This window comes from Oncorhynchus mykiss, chromosome 4 (genome assembly GCF_057628025.1).
Source record: "Oncorhynchus mykiss isolate SJ-2025 chromosome 4, ASM5762802v1, whole genome shotgun sequence".
Taxonomy (NCBI): domain Eukaryota; kingdom Metazoa; phylum Chordata; class Actinopteri; order Salmoniformes; family Salmonidae; genus Oncorhynchus; species Oncorhynchus mykiss.
In genome coordinates, this window is record NC_143025.1 from 27,430,398 (window position 1) to 27,453,357 (window position 22,960).

At 43.2% G+C, this 22,960-nt stretch overlaps 1 protein-coding gene across 4 annotated transcripts in view; it reads right to left on the reverse strand.

The window, feature by feature from the left end:
* The window catches only part of LOC110521609 (protein zyg-11 homolog), a 27,909-nt gene continuing 4,949 nt past the window's right edge, over nt 1-22,960 (reverse strand). For 2 of the 4 annotated variants that reach the window (XM_021599284.3, XM_021599286.3), the window contains 14 exons: nt 21,306-21,419; nt 20,835-20,951; nt 20,586-20,726; nt 20,250-20,426; nt 20,024-20,088; nt 18,344-18,443; nt 18,206-18,256; nt 10,589-10,750; nt 5,543-5,590; nt 5,092-5,289; nt 4,872-4,924; nt 4,640-4,737; nt 4,035-4,238; nt 1-3,952 (listed from right to left, as the gene is read on the reverse strand). In XM_021599284.3, the coding sequence (XP_021454959.3) occupies nt 3,936-3,952; nt 4,035-4,238; nt 4,640-4,737; nt 4,872-4,924; nt 5,092-5,289; nt 5,543-5,590; nt 10,589-10,750; nt 18,206-18,256; nt 18,344-18,443; nt 20,024-20,088; nt 20,250-20,426; nt 20,586-20,726; nt 20,835-20,951; nt 21,306-21,419 (1,545 nt within the window). In that variant the 3' untranslated portion in view covers nt 1-3,935. The remainder of the gene's footprint in view (nt 3,953-4,034; nt 4,239-4,639; nt 4,738-4,871; nt 4,925-5,091; nt 5,290-5,542; nt 5,591-10,588; nt 10,751-18,205; nt 18,257-18,343; nt 18,444-20,023; nt 20,089-20,249; nt 20,427-20,585; nt 20,727-20,834; nt 20,952-21,305; nt 21,420-22,960) is intronic. The other 2 variants (XM_090231661.1, XM_021599285.3) reach the window with 1 other exon arrangement.

A 22,960-nucleotide genomic window follows, 5' to 3' on the forward strand; every position in this document is an offset into this window, starting at 1 on the left:
GGGGGTGTACATTCTTTATTTCAGAAACATGAAAACATGACCCTCAGCAGCAACATATGCAAATGCTTTCCCTTAGATCCACTCTGCCCCCAGCTTCATGAAATACCCATACTGAAAGAAGAAACTGACTGTCACATTAGGGGAATGTACAGACAAGACTAAACTTTCCCACAGCTTCAATCACAGTGAGGATGCAAACTCACATTTCATATTCTGTCAATATGTAAATTAGGATGCTGACTTTAGTTCAAATCAGTTCTGTACATTGCCTTTGATGCCATAGAATGACCCATGCAGCAGTAGCAAGCACATACAATGTGTAGGCTGATTGAAATTGAGCATGTTGTGATTTGCCAGCAGCCATGAAATGTAATGTCAGCCTCAGTTGCATAAAGAATGAAGGCAGTAGCCTATAGCATTATCACAACCAGGATCACGCTCAGAACGTTGCGGATAGAATTGCCATGAATAAAGCAGACATGATTCCGTTACTCTTCAAGTCAGAGGCATGTCTGTTACACAGTGCATTTCTGATTCAGAACATTCCATAACGTTGTACCTACTGAACAAGGCCCTGATGGGAGAGCGCAATCAAGATACAATTCCAAATTGACTGAAGCCTCATGCACTTCTTGTGTACATCTGAAAGGACTGTGGGGTTGAGCAATATGGTGAAAATTCAGAGAGCAAGGTGGGGAACCTGACATTTTTCTTACACATCTAAATTAAGTGCCTAAAGGGTAGGGGCTATGGGTCGATTTGGGATTGAGCTACTCTGCTTCAGAATTCCCCCCTCAGTTGACTCCTTTGTTCCATTAAGTACCTCATTTGGAAATAAACCAAATACGTGTATTATTGTTTCCGTGCAACACTTTACACATTTCCTTATAACGATTGTAGTTTTAATCTCCCCCAATCCAGGTATGTACAAAATAGAATCCTCACACTCAGCCTCATACATGCTCCTGAATGTACTGACACTAGTACAAAGACACAACCAGCAAACACACACTCACCTATACCCATACACGGATCCACATACAGAAATATACAGGACTCTCAAGAAAAAAATTGCTTTCATACTGTACAAAGTCGGATTCTAAATATTGACCAACATATTTGCCATTTGTGTCCACAGGGGAAACCATATTTACTTTCCCAACAATTTCTATTAACATAATTCAGAAGAACTCAAATTCTAGAGGTCCACAGTACTGCTGATTTTCATCACCTAACCCTCTAATCAGGGACTGATTCAGACCTGGGACCGTGGTTTTTTAATTGATCCATCAAATAATTCATACATTTACATTAATCAATTAACTACCAGACTGAAAAGATGTGTACACTATGGACCTCCACGTCAATGTCCTGCTACAAACTCACTGGTGTCCAAATAATAAACCTAAGCCTCTGGAAAAATCTAAACATAATAATTCAGACAAACTCAAGCATGCTGGGAAATCACATTGTCATGCACATATATTACTTAATCAGCCAATAAGAGGAGCTGGACTCTCAACCCCCCCAAGTATTTAACCCCTTATTTTTGTCACCAAACAGACTCCATATATATTTCCATAATTCTTTTCAACTGGTACCAAGGGACCTTCAGACTTGTCTTGTGATGCTGCAAACATGTTTGTGAGAGTCTCACTTTTACACAGATGGGTCATATTAATGTGTAGCCCAAACTGTTCGGACGCTACAAACAGAAGTTGGCAGATCGGCTGTACTGACTTCTGACGAGTCCCAAGACGCTTGCAGGGGTCGAAGCGCAAAACAGAGAACACCCTGGTGTTCGTGAAGGTCTCATCTTTCCATAGAGGTGTCATAATAGTTTTGTAGGCCAAACCGGGTCGGACGCTACAGACCAATTTGTCAGAAGATCGATTTTTAGGATGTCTCACAGTCTGACAAATACTGCTCTCACTCAGTCACCTTTCACCGCAAATGCGTTAGTGTTACATACAGTACCAGTCAAAAGATTGGACACACCTACTCATTCAAGGATATTTCTTAATTTGTACTATTTTCTACATTGTAGAATAATAGTGAAGACATCAAAACTATGAAATAACACAGATGGAATCATGTAGTAACCAAAAAAGTGTGTTAAACAAATCAATATATTTTATATATTTGAGATTCTTCAAGGTAGCCACCCTTTGCCTTGATGAGAGCTTTGCACAATCTTGGCATTCTCTCAACCAGCTTCATGAGGTCACCTGGAATCACCTGGAATGCATTTCAATTAACAGGTGTGCCTTTGTTAAGTTCATTTGTGGAATTTCTTTCCTTCTTAATGCGTTTGAGCCAATCAGTGTGACAAGGTAGGGGTGGTATAAAGAAGATAGCCCTATTTGATAAAAGACCAAGTCCATATTTTGTTAAGAACAGTTCAAATAAGCAGAGAGAAACAACAGTCCATCATTACTTTAAGACATGATCGTCAGTCATACTGGACATTTTCAAGAACGTTTAACGTTTCTTCAAGTGCAGTCACAAAAACCATACCATTACTATGATGAATCTAGCTCTCATGAGGACCACCACAGGAATGGAAGACCCAGAGTTAACTCCACTGCAGAGGATACGTTCATTAGAGTTACCAGCCTCAGAAATTGCAGCCAGAATAAATGCTTCACAGAGTTCAAGTAACAGACACATCTCAACATCAATTGTTCAGAGGAGACTGCGTGAATCAGGCCTTCATGGCTATAAAGAAACCACTACTAACGGACACCAATAAGAAGTTGAGACTTGCTTGGGTCAAGAAATACACTTAATGGACATTAGACCAGTGGAAATCTGTCCTTTGGTCAGATGAGTCCAAATTTGAGATTTTGGGTTCCAACCACTGTGTCTTTGTGAGACGCAGAGTAGGTGAAGGGATGATCTCTGGATGTGTGGTTCCCACCGTGAAGCATGGAGGAGGTGGTGTGATGGTGCTTTGCAGGGGACACTGATTTATTTAGAACTCAAGGCACACTTAACCAGCATGGCTAACACAGCATTCTGCAGCGATACACCATCCCATCTAGTTCGCACTTTGTGAGACTATCATTTGTTTTCAACAGGACACACCTCCAGGCTGTGTAAGGGCTATTAGACCAAGAAGTAGAGTGATGGATTGCTGCATCAGATGACCTGGTCTCCACAATCACCCGACCTCAACCCAATCGAGATGGTTTGGGATAAGTTGGACTGCAGAGCGAAGGAAAAGCAGCCAACAAGTGCTCAGCAGATGTGGGAACTCCTTCAATACTGTTGGAAAAGCATTCCAGGTGAAGCTGGTTGAGAGAAAGTGTGCGCAAAGCTGTCATTAAGGCAAGAATATCAAATATATTTGGATTTATTTAACACTTTTTTGGTTACTACATGATTCCATATGTGTTATTTAATAGTTTGATGTCTTCACTATCATTCTACAATGTAGAAAATAGTAAAAATAAATAAAAACCCTTGAATGAGTAGGTGTGTCCAAACTTTTGACTGGTACTGTAGGTGGATGTGGTGGATTGAGATGCATCAAATGCAAAAAAACGTCTCTAGTTTAAATGAACAGATTTCTATGGTGATTATTTCATTATAAATAGATTTACGTGGGGGCATAGACATCGACCTTAGTGTTTTTAACCAACAACTATTTTCTTAGCATTTTGTTTTCCATAATATTAATTTGCTTATCAGTAGCACGCATAAGTAGCCACATAGTACTACTTTTGCTTACCAAACTCTAGAAAACATAGCAAGGTGTGTGTGCAAAGAAATGCATAGTTTCTGTCCTCTCATTCACTTTATAGCACCACCTTCAGACAGGATGGGGGGTGACAAGGTGTCCGTCCTCACCCCTGTCTAATGAACGCACTCACGCACACGCACACACTTTCAATGGCCTCTTGTCCTGAAGGTAGCAGTGGGATAGGTTCTGATCAGGGCTTGTCACCCTCTGGAGGAGGAAAACAGAACATTTTTAACATGACTTTTAACATGTTCTGAAATAACACACTTCAAATAATTGTGTGTCTCACCTTTGTGTGTGTGGGGTTGTAGCGGGCAGCGGGTGTGTGTGTGTGTCTGTGTGGTCTGCCTGGTGCGAGCTTGGTGGCGCTGCAGGCTCTCCAGAATGCTCTCGGCCAATCGCATGACGTCTGCGTGGGTGTCAGGGTGTGTCTGGACCTTCTCCAACTGATGCAGACCTCCCTCGTCCAGCAGCATACTGCAGTACCGAGGGGCTGAAGGAGTTCAGAGAGATTACACTCACATCAATTATAGAAACTTTACGATAGTGGTACGTGTGTCTCACCGTTCTACACTGGAGACAGGCAGATAGGGGGATGTGTGTGTGTCTCACCGTTCTACACTGGAGACAGGCAGATAGGGGGATGTGTATGTGTCTCACCGTTCTACACTGGAGACAGGCAGATAGGGGGATGTGTATATGTCTCACCGTTCTACACTGGAGACAGGCAGATAGTGGTACGTGTGTGTCTCACCATTCTACACTGGAGACAGGCAGATAGGGGGATGTGTGTGTCTCACCGTTCTACACTGGAGACAGGCAGATAGTGGTACGTGTGTGTCTCACCATTCTACACTGGAGACAGGAAGATAGGGGGATGTGTATGTGTCTCACCGTTCTTGCTGCAGACATGCTGCATGGCCCAGGCCGCCCACAGCTGAACTCCTGGGGTGTGGAAACACTCCAACAGGGGGAAGAAAGGGTTAAAGGACCTACAGGGAAAGAGGGATGAGAGGTGGAGGAGAGAGGAGATCATTAACACTCAGGCTGCATCTCAATACTTTACAGTGTATTCCTCTCCTTTTGCGAGTGTATGGGGTTGTAAAGGTGTGTTCTGGGGTCTCACCTGTAGGCCACCATCTCACACGCTGGTGTCGGCCACTTCAGGATGGTAGAGTGCTAGAGGAGAGAGAGAGAGACACAGAACATGAGCCACATTTATGAACACATGAAGGTGGTGGGATAACATTACAACTCACTTTGACAACATACATACGTGAACACACGCACACAGACGCGCACACAGGCGCGCCCCCCCCCCCCCCCCCCCCCCCCACACCACACACCAGTTGTTCTAGCAGGTCAGACCTCAGTGTGATACTGAGTGTCCAAGCAGCCTCTCCTCTGGAGGTGAGGTGGGCCAGTATCCCAGCAGCGAAGTAGGACACCTCCACCTCAGGGCTGTGGAGCAGGGAGCAGATGTGATCCAGGAAGCCCTGAACCATCAGCTCCACATGCAGCTCCCCAACCTCCGCTATGTTATTCTAAGGAGAGGCAGAGCCACAAAGTCAGCTCCTCCACTGTTCTACATCACTTCAAACAGGATGATTCAAACACTAAAACAACGGTATTGTCAGTATAGCTTCAGCTGAATTCATTAAGACCCTGTCCAGAAACACCCCCCTATGCACTCTGGCCACCTAGGGCTACCAGGGTTGGATGTCCACCTAGGGCTACCAGGGTTGGATACCCACTAGAATAAATACACACATTCATTCAGGGTTCACTATGACTCACCAGCAGCCCCAACACCTTCTGTTGGATGGAAGACTCAGAGGGGAATGACTGCAGAGAGAAAGAAAGAAGAAAAGAAAGAGGAATGAGTGAGTCAGCTTACACTTTAGGGTGACAGAGAGAGCGTAACTAGCACTTCGATAAACAGCTCTAGGGTCTGTGAGTGTGTGTGTTAGTGTGTGTTCTTCCCCACCCGCAATCGCCCGACCATTACACTGAGCATACAAAACATTAAGGACACCTGCTCGTTCCATGACATAGACTGACCAGGTGAATCCAGGTAAAAGGTATGATTCCTTATTGATGTCACTTGTTAAATCCACTTCAATCAGTGTCGATGAAGGAGAAGGGACAGGTTAAATAATTGTGTATGTGTGCCATTCAGGGGTGAATGGGCAAGACAAAAGATTTAGGTGCCTTTGAATGGGGTATGGTAGAACTGCAACACTGCTGGGTTTTTCACTCAACAGTTTCCCATGTGTATCAAGAATGGTCCACCACCCAAAGGACATCCAGCCAACTTGACACTACTGTGGGAAGCATTTGAGTCAACATGGGCTTTCGACACCTTGTAGAGCACATGCCCCGACGAATTGAGGCTGTTTGAGGGAAAAGGGGGGGGGGGGGGGGGGGTGCAACTCAAGACAGTACTGTGCAGCCTTCTTCATCGACCTGGCCAAGGCTTTTGACTCTGTCAATCACCGCGTTATTAAATCGGCAGACTCAATAGCCTTGGCTTCTCAAATGACTGCCTCGCCTGGTTCACCAACTACTTCTCAGATAGAGTTCAGTGTGTCAAATCGGAGGGCCTGTTGTCCGGACCTCTGGCAGTCTCTATGGGGGTGCCACAGTGTTCAATTCTCGGGACGACTCTTTTCTCTGTATATATCAATGATGTCGCTCTTGCTGCTGGTGATTCTCTGATCCACCTCTATGCAGACGACACCATTCTGTATACATCCGGCCCTTCTTTGGACACCGTGCAAACAAACCTTCTAACGAGCTTCAATGCCATACAACACCCCTTCTGAGGCCTCCAACTGCTTATAAATGCAAGTAAAACTAAGTGCATGCTCTTCAACCAATTGCTGCCTGCACCCTCCTGCCCGACTAGCATCACTACTACGGACGGTTCTGACTTAGAATATGTGGACAACTACAAATATCTAGGTGTCTGGTCAGACTGTAAACTCTCCTTCCAGACTCACATTAAGCATAAGCATCTCCAATTCAAAATTAAATATAGAATCGGCTTCCTACTTCGCAACAAAGCCTTCACTCATGCTGCCAAACGTACCCTCGTAAAACTGACTATCCTACCGATCCTTGACTTCAGCGATGTCATTTACAAAATAGCCTCCAACACTCCACTCGGCAAACTGGATGTAGTCTATCACAGTGCCATCTGTTTTGTCACCAAAGCCCCATATACTACCCACCTCTGCGACCTGTATGCTCCCGTTGGCTGGCCCTCGCTACATATTCGTCGCCAAATCACTGACTCCAGGTCATCTATAAGTCTATGCTAGGTAAAGCCCCGCTTTATCTCAGCTCACTGGTCACCATAGCAACACCTACCCGTAGCCCGAGCTCCAGCAGGTATATTTCCGCCTTTTTTTCCCAGTTCTCTGCTGCCAATGACTGGAACGAATTGCAAAAATCACTGAAGCTGGAGTCTTATATCTCCCTCTCTAACTTTAAGCATCAGCTGTCAGAGCAGCTTACCAATCACTATACCTGTACACCACCAATCTGTAAATAGCACACCCAACTACCTCATCCCCATATTGTTACATATCCTCTTGCTCTTTTGTACCCCAGTATTTTTATATTGTGTTATTGACTGTACGTTTTTTTGTGTAACTGTGTTGTTGTTTTGACGCACTGCTTTGCTTTATCTTGGCCAGGTCGCAGTTATAAATGAGAACTTGTTCTCAACTGGCCTACCTGGTGAAATAAAAGGTAAATTAAAAATAAATATTAGGAAGGTGTTCTTAATGTTTTGTATACTCAATGCAGTGGCGAATTTAGCATGTAAAGTGGGGAAGGGAAAAAAATAGTTGGGATGCATGCCAGCAAAGCCAATACACAACACAACACTAAACAATACATTAATTGCACTATAACGCTGACAAACTGTGCCCACAAACTGTTAGGGCCTAAAGCTGTCCCAACACCGTACCACTGCTACACCAGGCTATCAGAGGAGCCTTGTCTTGCAGCGAAACAGTTCATTCAGCCTCATTTGTTTAAAAAAAACATAGCTGATATGGCTGACTTGCTTAAAACAAATGTGGTTCTACTGACAATTGAGATGTACAAACTATGGCATAACAGGACGACAAGCAGATAAGAGGCAATCCGTAATTTCAATTAACACATTAATAAGCGAGCTAGGACGGACATAGTCAATATAACTACTTCTTCAGATCTTTTGAAATGTAGAGCAACAGAATTCAGAACTTGGCCCGTTCTTACAGTATTCTCCCTGTATACCAAGTCAGAACCGTATGATAAATAAAGGGGGCATATAAGCAGACAATGAAAGCTCTCACAATATTCCATGATTACATTTCTCTAAAAACAGGTTATAGGCTACATGTGCACCACCAAGTCAGAACAGTAGGCGAAATTAAGAGGGGAAAATAGACCAAATTATTAGGGTGAGGCACATGGGCTACTAACATCTTACTACACAACATACACTTATGTATACTGTAACTAAGGAAGTAATACTATCTCCCTGGCATATTACATCATTTATGCAGCAGCATACAAGACATTTGTGACCTTGTTGTGCTGTGCTCACTTGAACAGGAAGGTGGCGCAGTGGTCCTTCGTGGGCAAATTTTGTCACCAAACTTTGTCATCAAAGTCTGACATTCTCTGGATTTATGGTGCTTTCAAGACAACTGGGAACTCTGAAAAAAACAAGGTTGAATTATGATGACTTCAGTGATCTTCAGGTCGTAGCGCTAGAAAGAGGCCCGAGTTCCCGACTTACAATTCCGAGTTGGATGACCGTTCAAAACGTATTTTGCCAGTCAGAGCTAGTTTTTTCCCCAAGTACGCAGTTGTCTTGAACTCACTGAAGTTAGATTTCCTAGTTCCGAGTTAACAGGTGTTTTGAGCACGGCAGAAATCATGCTGGATTGACAGCATGGTCAATGTTGAATGTTTATCATTTTAAGTTTGGAACCTGGAGACCCTGAAACCCAGACTTGGAACCACACACCCACTGAACTGAATAGCAGGTTAGCAGGTTAGTGATTGCTTTGCAATGCTTGCAGTTAGCCACTGATTCCTTCCAAACGACTCACTGTTGAATTTGCGATTTCCAACTTGTTGTGTGATGTTTATGTCCAATGACCAATACTTTTTATCTATAACTTATCATGACAAAAATTAAAAAGGATTTGCAAGTAGATTGACTTGATTCATGATGATGACTGCTAGCTAATATTTTGAAAGCATAATGTTGACATGATCAGTCCAATCAAACTTACGGTAGATATAACGTGATTTGATGTCATTTTATTTGTGGGCAATGACCTTGAGCCTTGTTGGATGGGTACTTCTAATGTAAATATATGGCAGCACCCAAAGGGCTTGAATTTCAAGCTCTCCCTGTAGAGTTTGTGGTGACGTAGTGTCCCCATGAGTGACAGAACACTGAGCTAATCATGGCCCAACTAGAGAACACCAACCCCTAAGCTCCATATTTTCTGCTGGCTGCCCCACCACCACAGAAAGCACTGAGCTGGCTGAAACACCTGCATTTTGGAGCTGCCTTACTCAAGAAAGCAAAAAAGAGACCATGTTTATTTTTTTAAATGTGGGGCTCAAAAGCCTCACCTGCACTGAATGACGGGTAGACACTGACGCAATGTGTGATAGTGACAATCCCGCCAATATAGAAAATGCATTGAGATGTTGAGATGACTGCTTATAATTTCAGAGATTCTCTGTGCAAATTTGTTTTTAATAAAAAAAATGATTTAACCTTTATTTAACTAGGCAAGTCAGTTAAGAACAAATTCTTATTTACAATGACAGCCTAGGAACGAACAGTGGTTTAACTGCCTTGTTCAGGGGCAGAAGGACAGATGTTTTACCTTGTCAACTCGGGGATTCAATCTTGCAACCTTTCGGTTACTAGTCCAACGTGCTAACCACTAGGCTACCTGCCGCCAAATTACCTCAGTTTGACCAGTAGTAAGGAAATAGAAAGCTGTGAAAAACGACTCAACATGTTTCTGATAACATTTCAGTTCGGCTTGGATGCATATTTTAGTGGTTGAAATACTAAATCAGCTGTTATGACGCTGATGAAGATAGATATACCTGTAGAGGTGCTAACTGCACATGCGCATTCTCTTAAGATGCTGAAAGAAAGAAAGAAATCATATTTCTCCACTCCTGTTCCCGAGTAAAAATGTTGCCTCCATTTAGTGTATAATTTTACTGCAAGAAATGCTTAATTCTGCAGGAGTTAATAAGATAAGTTATGGACCTACAGTCAGTGTCCAGATTTCAGTTTCCATTTAACCCATCTGAACAGTAGGTTACATTTACCTTGACGTGCCATAGGCCTATTTGAAGTCCACATCTTGTGACTGTTGAATTTGTATAGTGCCTCACAATCACACATAACAGCTTTTCTCTTATTGAATTACACTCCGACATTGTCCTCTTTGCCCCTGTGGATCGATGTTAATGAACTTTTTCTACCCGTTCCCAAAAGCATTTGGTGATTGGCGTGTAGGCTATTTGGTGTGCGTACAGTTAGGCCCTCAAGTTTAGCCTTACGCACTAATGCCAGACAAGTTTTTTATTTTATTATTTTAGGCTATAGCCTATAGATGTAAATTGCACAAGAATGATACATTTATGGATTCTTTAAGGTATTGTTGTTTTCCCTTTATTCAACCCACCCAGCCACCCTTCTTCCACACAATATTTAATGACCCTTAACCCGCCCGCGGATATAACTACAGGGACTGTGGGTTATGAGTCAACCTGTGCATCACGAGTGTGTGTGTGTACTACCTCCAGTACTTTGATGAACAGGTCCAGTCCCTGGTTCTCTATAAAATGGCGGCAGGTGGTTGGTGATTCGTCAGTGAGGTTCCAGAGCGCGCTCAGTGTGAACTTGAGGGTGGCGTCCACCACGCCCTGGGTAGCCTTCTGATGCACAATGTGGAGAAGCTGCTGCAGAGGGAGGGAGGGGGAGAGAGAGAGAGAGAGAGAGAGAGAGAGAGAGAGAGAGAGAGACACACACACACAGAGCAAGAGACAGACAGATACAGCGAAAAGAGAGAGAGGGGGTAGAAAGAGTGAAGTGGGATAGAGATGGTGAACATTACAGTCTTAAAATTATTATTATTATAGATTTTTTTTACACCCTGCAAACAGCAATTGACCCTTTTTGGTATTTTATTAGGATCCCCACTAGCTGTTGCTAAAGCAGCTGCTACTCTTCCTGGGGTACACACAAAACATGACATAATACAGAACATTAAAAGACAAGAACAGCTCAAGGTCAGAACTTCATGAATGTAAAAACAGCACACAGCCTACTTATCAATACATACACACAAAATATCTAGGTCGGGCCGGGCGCCGTGCATGCTGACAAGGTCGCTAGGTGCACAGTGTTTCCGCTGACACATTGGTGCGGCTAGCTTACGGGTTAAGTGGGCATTGTGTCAAGAGGTAGTACGGCTTGGTTGGGTTGTATTTGGTTGGGTTGTATTTGGTTGGGTTGAGTTCTGATACCAAGAAATTGGGGAGAAAATGGGGTAAAATATTTTTTTTTAAATACAAATTTGAAGAGTAGAGGCCCTAGAGAGCTGTTCTGCGGTACACCACACCTTACATGTTTGACATTAGAGAAGTTCTCATTAAAGAAAACCTTTTGAGTTCTATTAGATAGATAGCTCTGAATCCACGATATGGTAGAGGTTGAAAAGCCATTAAATAAAAGTTCTCAACAGGTTATGGTCAAATTCAAAGGCTGCACAGAAATCTAAATCAAATCTAGGTCCCACAATCTTATTTTAATCAATTTCTTTCAACCAATCATCAGTAAATTTGTATCAGTGCTGTGCACTTTGAGTGTCCTCTATAAGTATGCTGAAAGTCTGTTGTCAATTTGTTAACAGAGAAATAGCATTGTATTTGGTCAAATACCATTTTGTACGACAGTTTGCTAAAAGCTTGCAGCAAGCTGATAGGTCTGCTGTTAGATCCAGTAAAGAACGCTTTATCCCTCTTGGGTAGTGGAATGACTTTGGCTTCCCTCCAGGGCTGAGGAGATACACCTTCCTCTCAACTCAGATTAAAAATGACAGATAGGAGTGGCTATAGTCAGCTACCATCCTCAGTATCTTTCCATCTAAGTTGTCAATGCCAAGAGGTTTGTTATTATTGATAGATAATTTTCCCACCTCTCCCACACTAACTTCACAAAATTCCAACTTACAATGCTTTCTTTCATCATTCACTTTTTTTATGCAAGAATAGGATGCTCACTGTTCATTGTTAGCATTTCCTGCCTAAGTTTGCCCACTTTGCCAATGAAGTACTCATTAAAATAATTGGCAACATCAAATGGTTTTGTGATAAGACATCTGATTTGATGAAAGTTGAATTTGTCTTTCTGCCCATAATTTCATTTAAAGCACATCAAAGATCTTGCCACCATTCTTTATACTTAATTGATCTTGGCTTTATAAAAGTTTTTTCTTCTTGTTGAGTTTAGTCACATATTTCTCAATTTCCAGTAAGTCAGGTGTGCAGCCAGGCTTATTAGCTACTCCTTTTGCCCAAACTCTTTCAACTATAGTTTTCCAATTCCTCTTTAAACCATGGAGCCTTAACACTTCTGACAGTCAGTTTCTTAAAAAGGTGCATGTTTATCAATAACTGGAAGAAGCAATTTCATAAAAATTCATCAAGTGCAGCGTCTGGATGCTCCTTATTAATCACATCGGGAGAAGGGCCTTGGTCAGGGAGGTGACCAAGAGCCCGATGGTCACTCTGACAGAGCTCCTCCTTGGAGATGAGAGAATCGGCATTGAAAGTTCCCAAGGACACAGAGGCCTCCATCAAAACCACCAAGACTCTTCCTAGAGCTGGCCGCCTAGCCAAACTGAGCAATCGGAGGAGAAGGGCCTTGGTCAGGGAGGTGACCAAGAAACCGATGGTCACTTTGGCTCTAGAGTTCCTCTGTGGAGATGGGATAACATTACAAAAGGACAACCATCTCTGCAGCACTCCACCAATCAGGCCTTTATGGTAGAGTGGCCAGACGGACACCACTCCTCAGTAAAAGAAATGACAGCCCGCTTGGAGTTTGCCAAAACGCACCTAAAGGACTCTCAGATCATGAGAAACTAGATTCTCTGGTCTGATGAAAATCTGAATCTGCCAAGCGTCACATCTGGAGGAAACCTGGCACCATCCCTACGCTGGCACCATCTGTACGGTGAAGCACGGTGGTGGCAGAATCATGCTGTGGGGATATTTTTCAGCGGCAGGGACTGAGAGACTAGTTAGGATCAAGGGAAAGATGAACGGAGCAAAGTACGGAGAGATCCTTGAAAACCTGCTCCAGAGCAAAGGTTCACCTTCCAACAGGACAATAACCCTAAGCACACAACCAAGACAACGCAGGAGTGGCATCGGGACAAGTCTCTGAATGACAGCAGCATACCACCCTGCATACCACTGCTGGCTTGCTTTTGGAGCTAAGCAGGGTTGGTCCTGGTCAGTTCCTGGATGGGAGACCAGATGCTGCTAGAAGTGGTGTTGGAGGGCCAGTAGGAGGCACTCTTTCCTCTGGTCTAAAAAATATCCCAATGCCCCAGTAAAAAAATCTGACAATCACATTGTAGGATTTTTAATGAATTTATTTGCAAATTATGGTGGAAAATAAGTATTTGGTCAATAACAAAAGTTTATCTCAATACTTTGTTGGCAATGACAGAGGTCAAACGTTTTCTGTAAGTCCTCACAAGGTTTTCACACACTGTTGCTGGTATTTTGGCCCATTCCTCCATGCAGAGCTCTTCTAGAGCAGTGATGTTTTGGGGCTGTTGCTGGGCAACACGGACTTTCAACTCCCTCCAAAGATTTTCTATGGAGTTGAGATCTGGAGCCTGGCTAGGCCACTCCAGGACCTTGAAATGCTTTTTACGAAGCCACTCCTTCGTTGCCCGGGCGGTGTGTTTGGGATCATTGTCATGCTGAAAGACCCAGCCACGTTTCATCTTCATTGCCCTTGTTGATGGAAGGAGGTTTTCACTCAAATTCTCACGATACATGGCCCCATTCATTCTTTCCTTTACACGGATCAGTCGTCCTGGTCCCTTTGCAGAAAAACAGCCCCAAAGCATGATGTTTCCACCCCCATGCTTCACAGTAGGTATGGTGTTCTTTGGATGCAACTCAGCATTCTTTGTCCTCCAAACACGACGAGTTGAGTTTTTACCAAAAAGTTATATTTTGGTTTCATCTGACATTCTCCCAATCTTCTTCTGGATCATCCAAATGCTCTCTAGCAAACTTCAGACGGGCCTGGACATGTACTGGCTTAAGCAGGGGGACACGTCTGGCACTGCAGGATTTGAGTCCCTGTTACTGATGGTAGGCTTTGTTACTTTGGTCCCAGCTCTCTGTAGGTCATTCACTAGGTCCCCTCGTGTGGTTCTGGGATTTTTGCTCACCGTTCTTATGATCATTTTGACCCCACGGGGTGAGATCTTGCATGGAGCCCTAGATCGAGGGAGATTATCAGTGGTATTGTATGTCTTCCATTTCCTAATAATTGCTCCCACAGTTGATTTCTTCAAACCAAGCTGCTTACCTATTGCAGATTCAGTCTTCCCAGCCTGGTGCAGGTCTACAATTTAGTTTCTGGTGTCCTTTGACAGCTCTTTGGTCTTGGCCATAGTGGAGTTTGGAGTGTGACTGTTTGAGGTTGTGGACAGGTGTCTTTTATACTGATAACAAGTTCAAACAGGTGCCATTAATACAGTTAACGAGTGGAGGACAGAGGAGCCTCTTAAAGAAGAAGTTACAGGTCTGTGAGAGCCAGAAATCTTGCTTGTTTGTAGGTGACCAAATACTTATTTTCCACCATAATTTGCAAATAAATTCATTAAAAATCCTACAATGTCATTTTCTGGATTTTTTCCCCCCTCATTTTGTCTGTCATAGTTGAAGTGTACCTATGATGAACATTTTTAAGTGGGAGAACTTGCACAATTGGTGGCTGACTAAATACTTTTTTGCCCCACTGTAAGTAAAATAAAATCACCTTGAGTGGCCCAGCCAGTGGACTTGAACCACATCGAACATCTCTGGAGAGATCTTAAAATAGCTGTGCAGCGACGCTCCTATCCAACCTGACAGAGCTTAAGGAGGATCTGCAGAGAAGAATGGGCGAAACTCCCCAAATACAGGTGTGCCAAGCTTGTAGCATAATACCCAAGACTAGAGGCTGTAATCACTGCCAATGGTGCATCAACAAAGTACTGAGTAAAGGGTCTGAATACTTATGTAAATGTGATAGACAATTTTTATTTTTAATACAATTTCTAAAAAACAATTTTTTGCTTTGTCATTATGGGGTATTGTATGTTGATTAAATTAGTGGGAAAACAATGATCAATTTTAGAATAAGGCTGTAATGTTACAAAATGTGTAAAAAGTGAATACTTTCCAAATGCACTGTATATAGCAACACCTCCCCCATAAGCATTACTGTCTCTAACATATAGATGTTATATCCTTGTATTGCTACTGCTGTATCAAAGGAATTATCTAAGTGAGTCTCAGAAATTACTAATATATGAATGTTATCTGATGTTAGCAAGTTATTGATTTAATGAACCTTATTTCTAAGGCTACATATATTAATATGGGTTATTTTCAGCCCTTTCCAGGGTAGCTCCTTAGAGATAGACATAATATGGAAAATAACAAAGCAAGAGAAAGAACAAAAATCAGCAGTCGATTAATCAGTTGGTGTGTGTGCGCTGCGGGGGTTGAAGCTATGAACCCATAGGCTTGACTCTCTCATCCCTTCCAGGCTTTTGGGAGGGTGGGAGGACAATGAATTGGTCATAGCGGATGGAAGCAACATCCCCACGTGCTCTAGCAGCTTTCATGGCAGGAATAAGTTATTTTCTCTTGTGGTGCACAGCTTCTGGATAGTCCTCGTTGAGGAGATCCTCTCAAATTCTTGGCTCTTTCTAGAACAAATACCTTGTCCTTGAACCTCAGGAACATGACCACTATCGGGCCTGTCACCTGGGTCGGTGGTGGGTTTTCCAGTCCTGTGGGCATGCTCCATCTTCAGTTTCTCCGAGACAATTTCCCTCACTTTGTCCTCAGACTCCGTCCATGTCTCGTGGAGATTCTGCAATTCCGTCCACAGCTATCTTGTTCCACCCTGATTGTTCCTCTAAATAATAAGATTTCTCCATCATTATCATGGATTCACATACAGAACTGATGTCCTCTCTCAATGACTTCTCCTGTTTAAACTCATCGAGCTGACCATGGGACAACTGCAAAATGTTCTTCAGGTCCTGGACCTCTCTGGTCAGGTCGTCCATTATTTTATTAGTTGACTCCACCAGTATTTGGATACAACACTTGAAACTATTTTCTTGTTGTTGTAACAACTGCTTGTAGAACAATTTTTGTTCATTTAAAAGATTCTTCACCTGTGATAGAGAGACACCACTGTCCTCAACGGTACTCCCACTGGCTTTGGTCTTTTTCATGGTAGAAACATAGGCTATGCTGTTACTCCTTGTTGCTCCTTGCTGTTACTCCGCTAAGCCCCGGTCCTTTTGTTACTGTTGCAGCATTTTCCCAAAAAGCCCAACTCCCCATTCAACCACTGGTAAAATCCCCTCACAATGATCTCAAAATCTGTTTCTAATACACAATGAAAATAAACACAGACTACCCCTTGTTAATGTTGTAGTGGACTGTCATGACAATTGCTTCATGGGAAACTAACTGGTAAATTATGTTTGTCGTGTAGCTAGCCACTGAATGTCTCTGTATTCACTGTCAGCATGCAGTCAAAGCTAATAACCACTTTAGGAGCTAACTAATGCTCTTAAATCGTATCCTGACATCAACAGCAGATGAGAGTTGTATTCATAACATTAACATACATTGAGAAAACAAGTTATATTAAGTGGCTAGCTAGCTCGTCACGGTATCTCTGTGCATTCAAATTGTAATCGATTAAATGCAATTGTGTTCGTTGCCCATAGCATATGCATGTCCATACCGCTCGCCCACACAATGCCATCTGCCCAGTACAGTTGTAAGCGGGATTCATCTGTGAAGAGTACACTTCCAGCATGCCAGTGGCCATAGAAGGTGAGCATTTGCCCACTGAAACTGGTTATGATGCCGAACTGCAATCAGGTCAAGACCCAGGTGAGGACGACGAGCAGACAGATGAGCTTCCTTGAGATGGGTTCTGACAGTTTGTGCAGAAATTCTTCAGTTGAGCAAACCCCCAGTTTCATCAAATGTCGGGTGGCTGGTCACAGATGAACCCGCAGGTAAAGAAGCCGGATGTGGAGGCCCTGGGATAGCGTGGCTAGACATGGTCGAAGGTTGTGACGCCGTTGGACGGAATGCCATATTCACTAAAACAACATTGAAGGTGGCTTATGGTAGAGGAAATTAACATTAAAGTCTCTGGCAACAGCTCTGGTGGACATGCATACAGTCAGCATGCCAATTGCACGCTCCCTCAAAACTTGAGACATCTGTAGTATTGTATTTTAGAGAGGCCATTTATTTCCCCCAGCACAAGGTGCACCTGTGTAATGATGATGCCGTTTAATCAGCTTCTTGATATATAATGCTCACTAATAGGGATGTAAACACATTTGTGTACCAAATTTGAAAGAAATAAGCTTTTTATGCACATGGAAAGTTTCTGGGCTCTTTTAATTCAGCCATTTAAAAAAAAACTCTGTCCATTGGAGCCCTTCGATTGGTTGCCCAGAATTCTGGGGTGGGGCTTAGCGAAGGGTCAATCATTTAGAAGGGGAAAGTGTACACAGCATTGAATCATTAGGAACAACTACTCTTTCCATGACACAGGTGAATCCAGGTGAAAGCTATCCCTTATTAATGTCACTTGTTAAATCCACTTCAAATCAGTGTAGATGAAGGGGAGGAGACAGGTTAAATAATGATTTTTATGCCTTGAGAATGTGTGCAATTCAGAGGGTGAGTGGGAAAGACAAAATATTTAAGTGCCTTTAACGGGGTATGGAAGTAGGTGCCAGGCGCACCGGTTTGAGTGCGTCAAGAACTGTAACGCTGCTGGGTTTTTCACGCTCAACAGTTTCCCGTGTGCATCAAGAATAGTCCACCACCCAAAGAACACTCAGCCAACTTGACACAACTGTGGGAAGCATTGAAGTCAACATTGGCCAGAATCCCTGTGGAACGCTTGACACCTTGTAGAGTCCATGCCCCGACGAATTAAGGCTGTTTTGAGGGCAAAAGGGGGTGGAACTCAATAATTGAGAAACGTTCCTACTGTTTTGTACACTCAGTGTATGTGGAGCTGTTTGAATGGAGGGTGTAAAATATGTGTTTAGTGAACAGTTTTACCTTCACTATGAAGAGCTCTGCTCCCAGCTGTGCCGTCTGCTCTGTAGACAACTGAAGTTAAACACACAAATGTTAGTAAAGGCCAAACTGTAGACACATTTCTAATACATTATTATGCGCGCGCACATGCACACACACCTTGGCAGCCAGTATAGAGATGATAGCCACAGCCATCCTCTGCATGTTCTGGTCCTCATGGTTACATAACCACTGCATCACCAGCTTAGCTGCTTCAAACCTGTAATAGACCACACACACAACTGTACAACGGATACGCATATACACTGTACATACTACGTTTCTTGTCAGAAATAGGGCTCTATTTTCGGCTAGCGGTAAGAAGGCGCAAGTGTCAAACGCAAGTAAGTTTGCAATTTCGTCATGTAAAAACAGCCTCACAGCCCTTTAGCCAGGTTTGGCAATTTCCCTGTCTAACTTCATCAGCTCGCTTGCGCTGAGGTGGGAGGGGTGAAAATACTTGGTGTGTCCTTAAAAATATGCGCCAATATGCCAATTTCAGCAAGCGCAACTAGGGATATTTAAGACCAACCAAAAGCGGGTCTTAGATGTAACGCAATTGGATGTTGCAGCGATTTTGCCAGTGGTGGTACACACAGTAGCCTTTATTACATCACCAACGTTTTATTAAAATATTGCGAGCAGCAAAATAGACATGACCCTTTTTTTATTTATATTGGACATTATTTTTGTCCAGCTTCTGTGAAACATTTGGACTCATTATATGCGATAACATTGAATGAAAGTTGTCTGACTGTAGGAAGCCTGTTTAGGAACACAAATGTATTTTAAAAAGACTGCTTAGGGAGCGGTAGAAATGTACACAATTGTTACCCGGAGGAAAATGGGAGGGTCATGCTTTTTCAATTTCGTCAAAAAAAAAATGACACTTTCCTCTGTTGGACCCAACTGTCAAATTCCAATCACTGTCAGTGGTGCTGAATGCATTTGAAAGCTATATTTGAAAGTTGACCTTTCAAGTGGCAGTCACTACTGGCCCTATCAACAGTCAACAGCAATGGTAGGCTATAGCTACATATATAGGAGATGTAACAGTGAGTGGACGTTCCACCTTTCTCTTTATATTGGATATTTCCCCAGCTCTTTTGTATGTAAAACCCTCCATAGTCTACGTTGCCTTAGGCATAATATTATATGCTGTAACTGTATTTAGACATAGCTTAATTAAAAGCAAGTTGTTCAATTTTATTCAAAGTTAATTAGAATTATTCACTGTCATTTTAGGCCTTATCGATAGTGAATTTAATCTTGCTTAATTCAATGATAAATTAACAGGCACCGCATCGATTATATGTCATGCAGGACAAGCTAGATAAACTAGTAATATAATCAACCGTGTGTAGTTAACTAGTGATTATGTTAAGATAGATTGTTTTTTATAAAATATGTTTAAAGCTAGCTAGCACCTTACCGTGGCTCCTTGCTGCACTCGCATAACAGGTAGTCAGCCTGCCACGCAGTCTCCTCGTGGAGTACAATGTAATCGTCCATAATCGGTGTCCAAAAATGCAGATTACCGATTGTTATGAAAACTTGAAATCAGCCCTAATTAAATTGGCCATTCCGATTAATCGGTCGACCGCTATACAAAACCCATCCCTTTCACACTACCGCCCACATAATTCTGATAGTGAAATTAGCAAAAATATTTCTGACAAACCCCTGAACCTATAGTGCACTTAGATTTACCATTGCGTTAAGTTTGTTCAAATAGAGCTCATAATCTTAAGGGATAAATGTATCTACAGTAAGTCAACGTAACTAAAAATGTATGTGTACCTGTTGAAGGGAACCTCCTGCAGTATGCGATCACTGCACAGAGAGAGCAGGCAATTCTTCTGCAACTGGAAAGAGAGGATCCAAGATGGCAGTCAGAGACCAAACAAAACAAAACACACATTCTGGCCTGGTCCTCAAACAGCCCCTAGCCCGTCTGTGTTTGCAGATGGGAAGAAACTGAATATGTGTAAACAATTTGATGGAGAAGGTGAGAGTGTGTGTGCACCTGTTGGTGGTTAGGGAAGGTGCACATGGCCTCCAGCAGTAGTTGAGTGACTGTGCCCAGCAGTCTAACAGGTATGCCCGCTGCCAGGTCCTGCTTGGTCAGGTTAAACACACATGCACTGGCTGCCAACTGGACGTTCAGGGTGGCAGGGTGGTTCTTCATCCCCAAAACTACCAACTAAATAGAACGATAGAGGGAGAGAGAGATAGGGAGAAGAGAATAAATTACTTTCTAAAAAGTTGTACCACTGACTAAGAGCCAGGCTGTAGTAAGATTTAGGTGGAGGTGAAGGAGACAGAATGACAAAGTGTGTGTGTGTACCTAAAGTGTGTGTACCTTGAGTATGTCAGGGCGTGGTTTCTCCATGACGTGTGTGAGACTGAAGAGATGAAACAGAGCCTCTCTGACAAAGCCCTCCCTCTCACTGTAGCGACGCAGCGCCTCACAGATCTGAGTCTCATTGGCCTCTCCTGTCACCTGAGAGGACATACACAACACGTAGTGCTCTCAATATGCTGCTTACTCTACACAAAGGCAACATAGCAAGAGAGACAGATAAAAAAAAAAGGAGACAGTGAGACCCACCTTGAGGCTGCCCTTTCCATTGAGGAAGTTAGAGAAGCCAGCGTCTGTAGCCAGCAGACCAACAAAGGTCATCCCTGGACGCTCCTCTACAAATGCCTTGACCGCCGCATCCGTCACCTGGCATAACACACACACCAGGTAAACACTCTACACCAGGGTCCCCAACTACATTCACCCGTGAGCGGATGATCGGGGGACCAGAACAAAATTGCAAATTGACCATAAGAATCGCCAAAAGACTTAGCATTTGACAAAAACAGATGCCTCTGTATTCATGAGTGAGAATACCTGGGAACAGATTTCGTAAATGAAAATCAATTTGAGCTGATTTTACAGTCTTTATGTCCAACAGCGAAAATCCCAATAGGCTCGGGCCGCCGATTGGTGAACCCTGCTCTACACACACAGCCAGGTCTGCAATACACCCACTCACAACTCTAGTCAACTAAACTCATAGTCTGTCTCCAATACCTGTTTGCGTCCAGACACATCCAGCGAGACCAGAGCAGGCAGGATCCCAGGCTCACCCAGCAGCTGACGAGCCACGTCTGATGTGAACTGTTTATCATCACTGATGTCCAAGTGCTGCATGGTTAGGTTCACACACACACACACACACACACACACACACACACACACACACACACACACACACACACACACACACACACACACACACACACACACACACACACACACACACACACACACACACACACACACACACACACACACACACAATGCTTGTGTATCATAAGTAAAACCATTAGAGCACCGCAAGTAAAGTTCAGGGATAGCTAACAATCACTGTGACGGATCACTAAAAAGGTTTCAGAAACTTGGCTCAGCAATGCACACTACATGACAAAACATCTCATTCCAAAAATAATAGGAATTAATATGGCGTTGGTCCCCCCTGTGGTGCTATAACATCCTCCACTCTTCTGGGAATGCTTTCCAATAGATGTTGGAACATTGCTGCGGGGACTTGCTTTCATTCAGCCACAAGAGCATTAGTGAGGTCGAGAACTGATGTTGGGGCGATTTAACCCTGGCTCGCAGTTAGCGTTCCAATTCATCCCAAAGGTGTTCGATGGGGTTGAGGTCAGGGCTCTGTGCATCCAGTCAAGTTCTTCCACATCGATCTCGACAAACCCTTTCTGTATGGACCTCGCTTTGTGCACGGGGGCATTGTCATGCTGAAACAGGAAAGGGCTATCCCCAAAATGTTGCCACAAATTTGGAAGCATAGAATCGTCTATGTAATGTAATTGTATGCTGTATCGTTAAAATTTCCCTTCACTGGAACTAAGGGACCTAGCCCGAACCATGAAAAACAGCCCCAGACCATTATTCCTCTTCCACCAAACTTTACAGTTGGCACTATGCATTGAGGCAGGTAGCGTTTTCCTGGCATCTGCCAAACCCAGATTCGTCCTTCGGACTCCCAGATGGAGACGCGTGATTCATCACTCCAGAGAAAGCGGTTCTACTGCTCCAGAGTCCAATGGCAGCAAGCTTTACACCACTCCAGCCGACACTTGGCATTGCGCACGGTGATCTTAAGCTTGTGGGCGGCTGCTCGCCCATGGAAACCCATTTCATGAAGCTCCCAACGAACAGTTCTTGCGCTGACGTTGCTTCTAGACGCAGTTTGGAACTTGGTAGTGAGTAATTAAAACTTGTTTTTCAACCACTCCAAAAATGTCCTGTTAACAAACTAAAGTTTTGGCAAGTCGGTTAAGACAACTACTTTGTGCATGACAAGTAATTTTTCCAACAATTGTTTACAGACAGATTATTTCACTTATAATTCACTGTATCACAATTCCAGTGGGTCAGAAGTTTACATACACTAAGTTGACTGTGCCTTTAAACAGCTTGGAAAATTCCAGAAAATGATGTCATGACTTTAGCTTCTGATAGGCTAATTGACATAATTTGAGTGAATTGGATGTGTACCTGTGGATGTATTTCAAGGCCTACCTTCAAACTCAGTGCCTCTTTGCTTGACATCATGGGAAAATCAAAAGAAATCAGCCAAGACCTCCACAAGTTTGGTTCATCCTTGGGAGCAATTTCCAAACGCCTGAAGGTACCACGTTCATCTGTACAAACAATAGTAC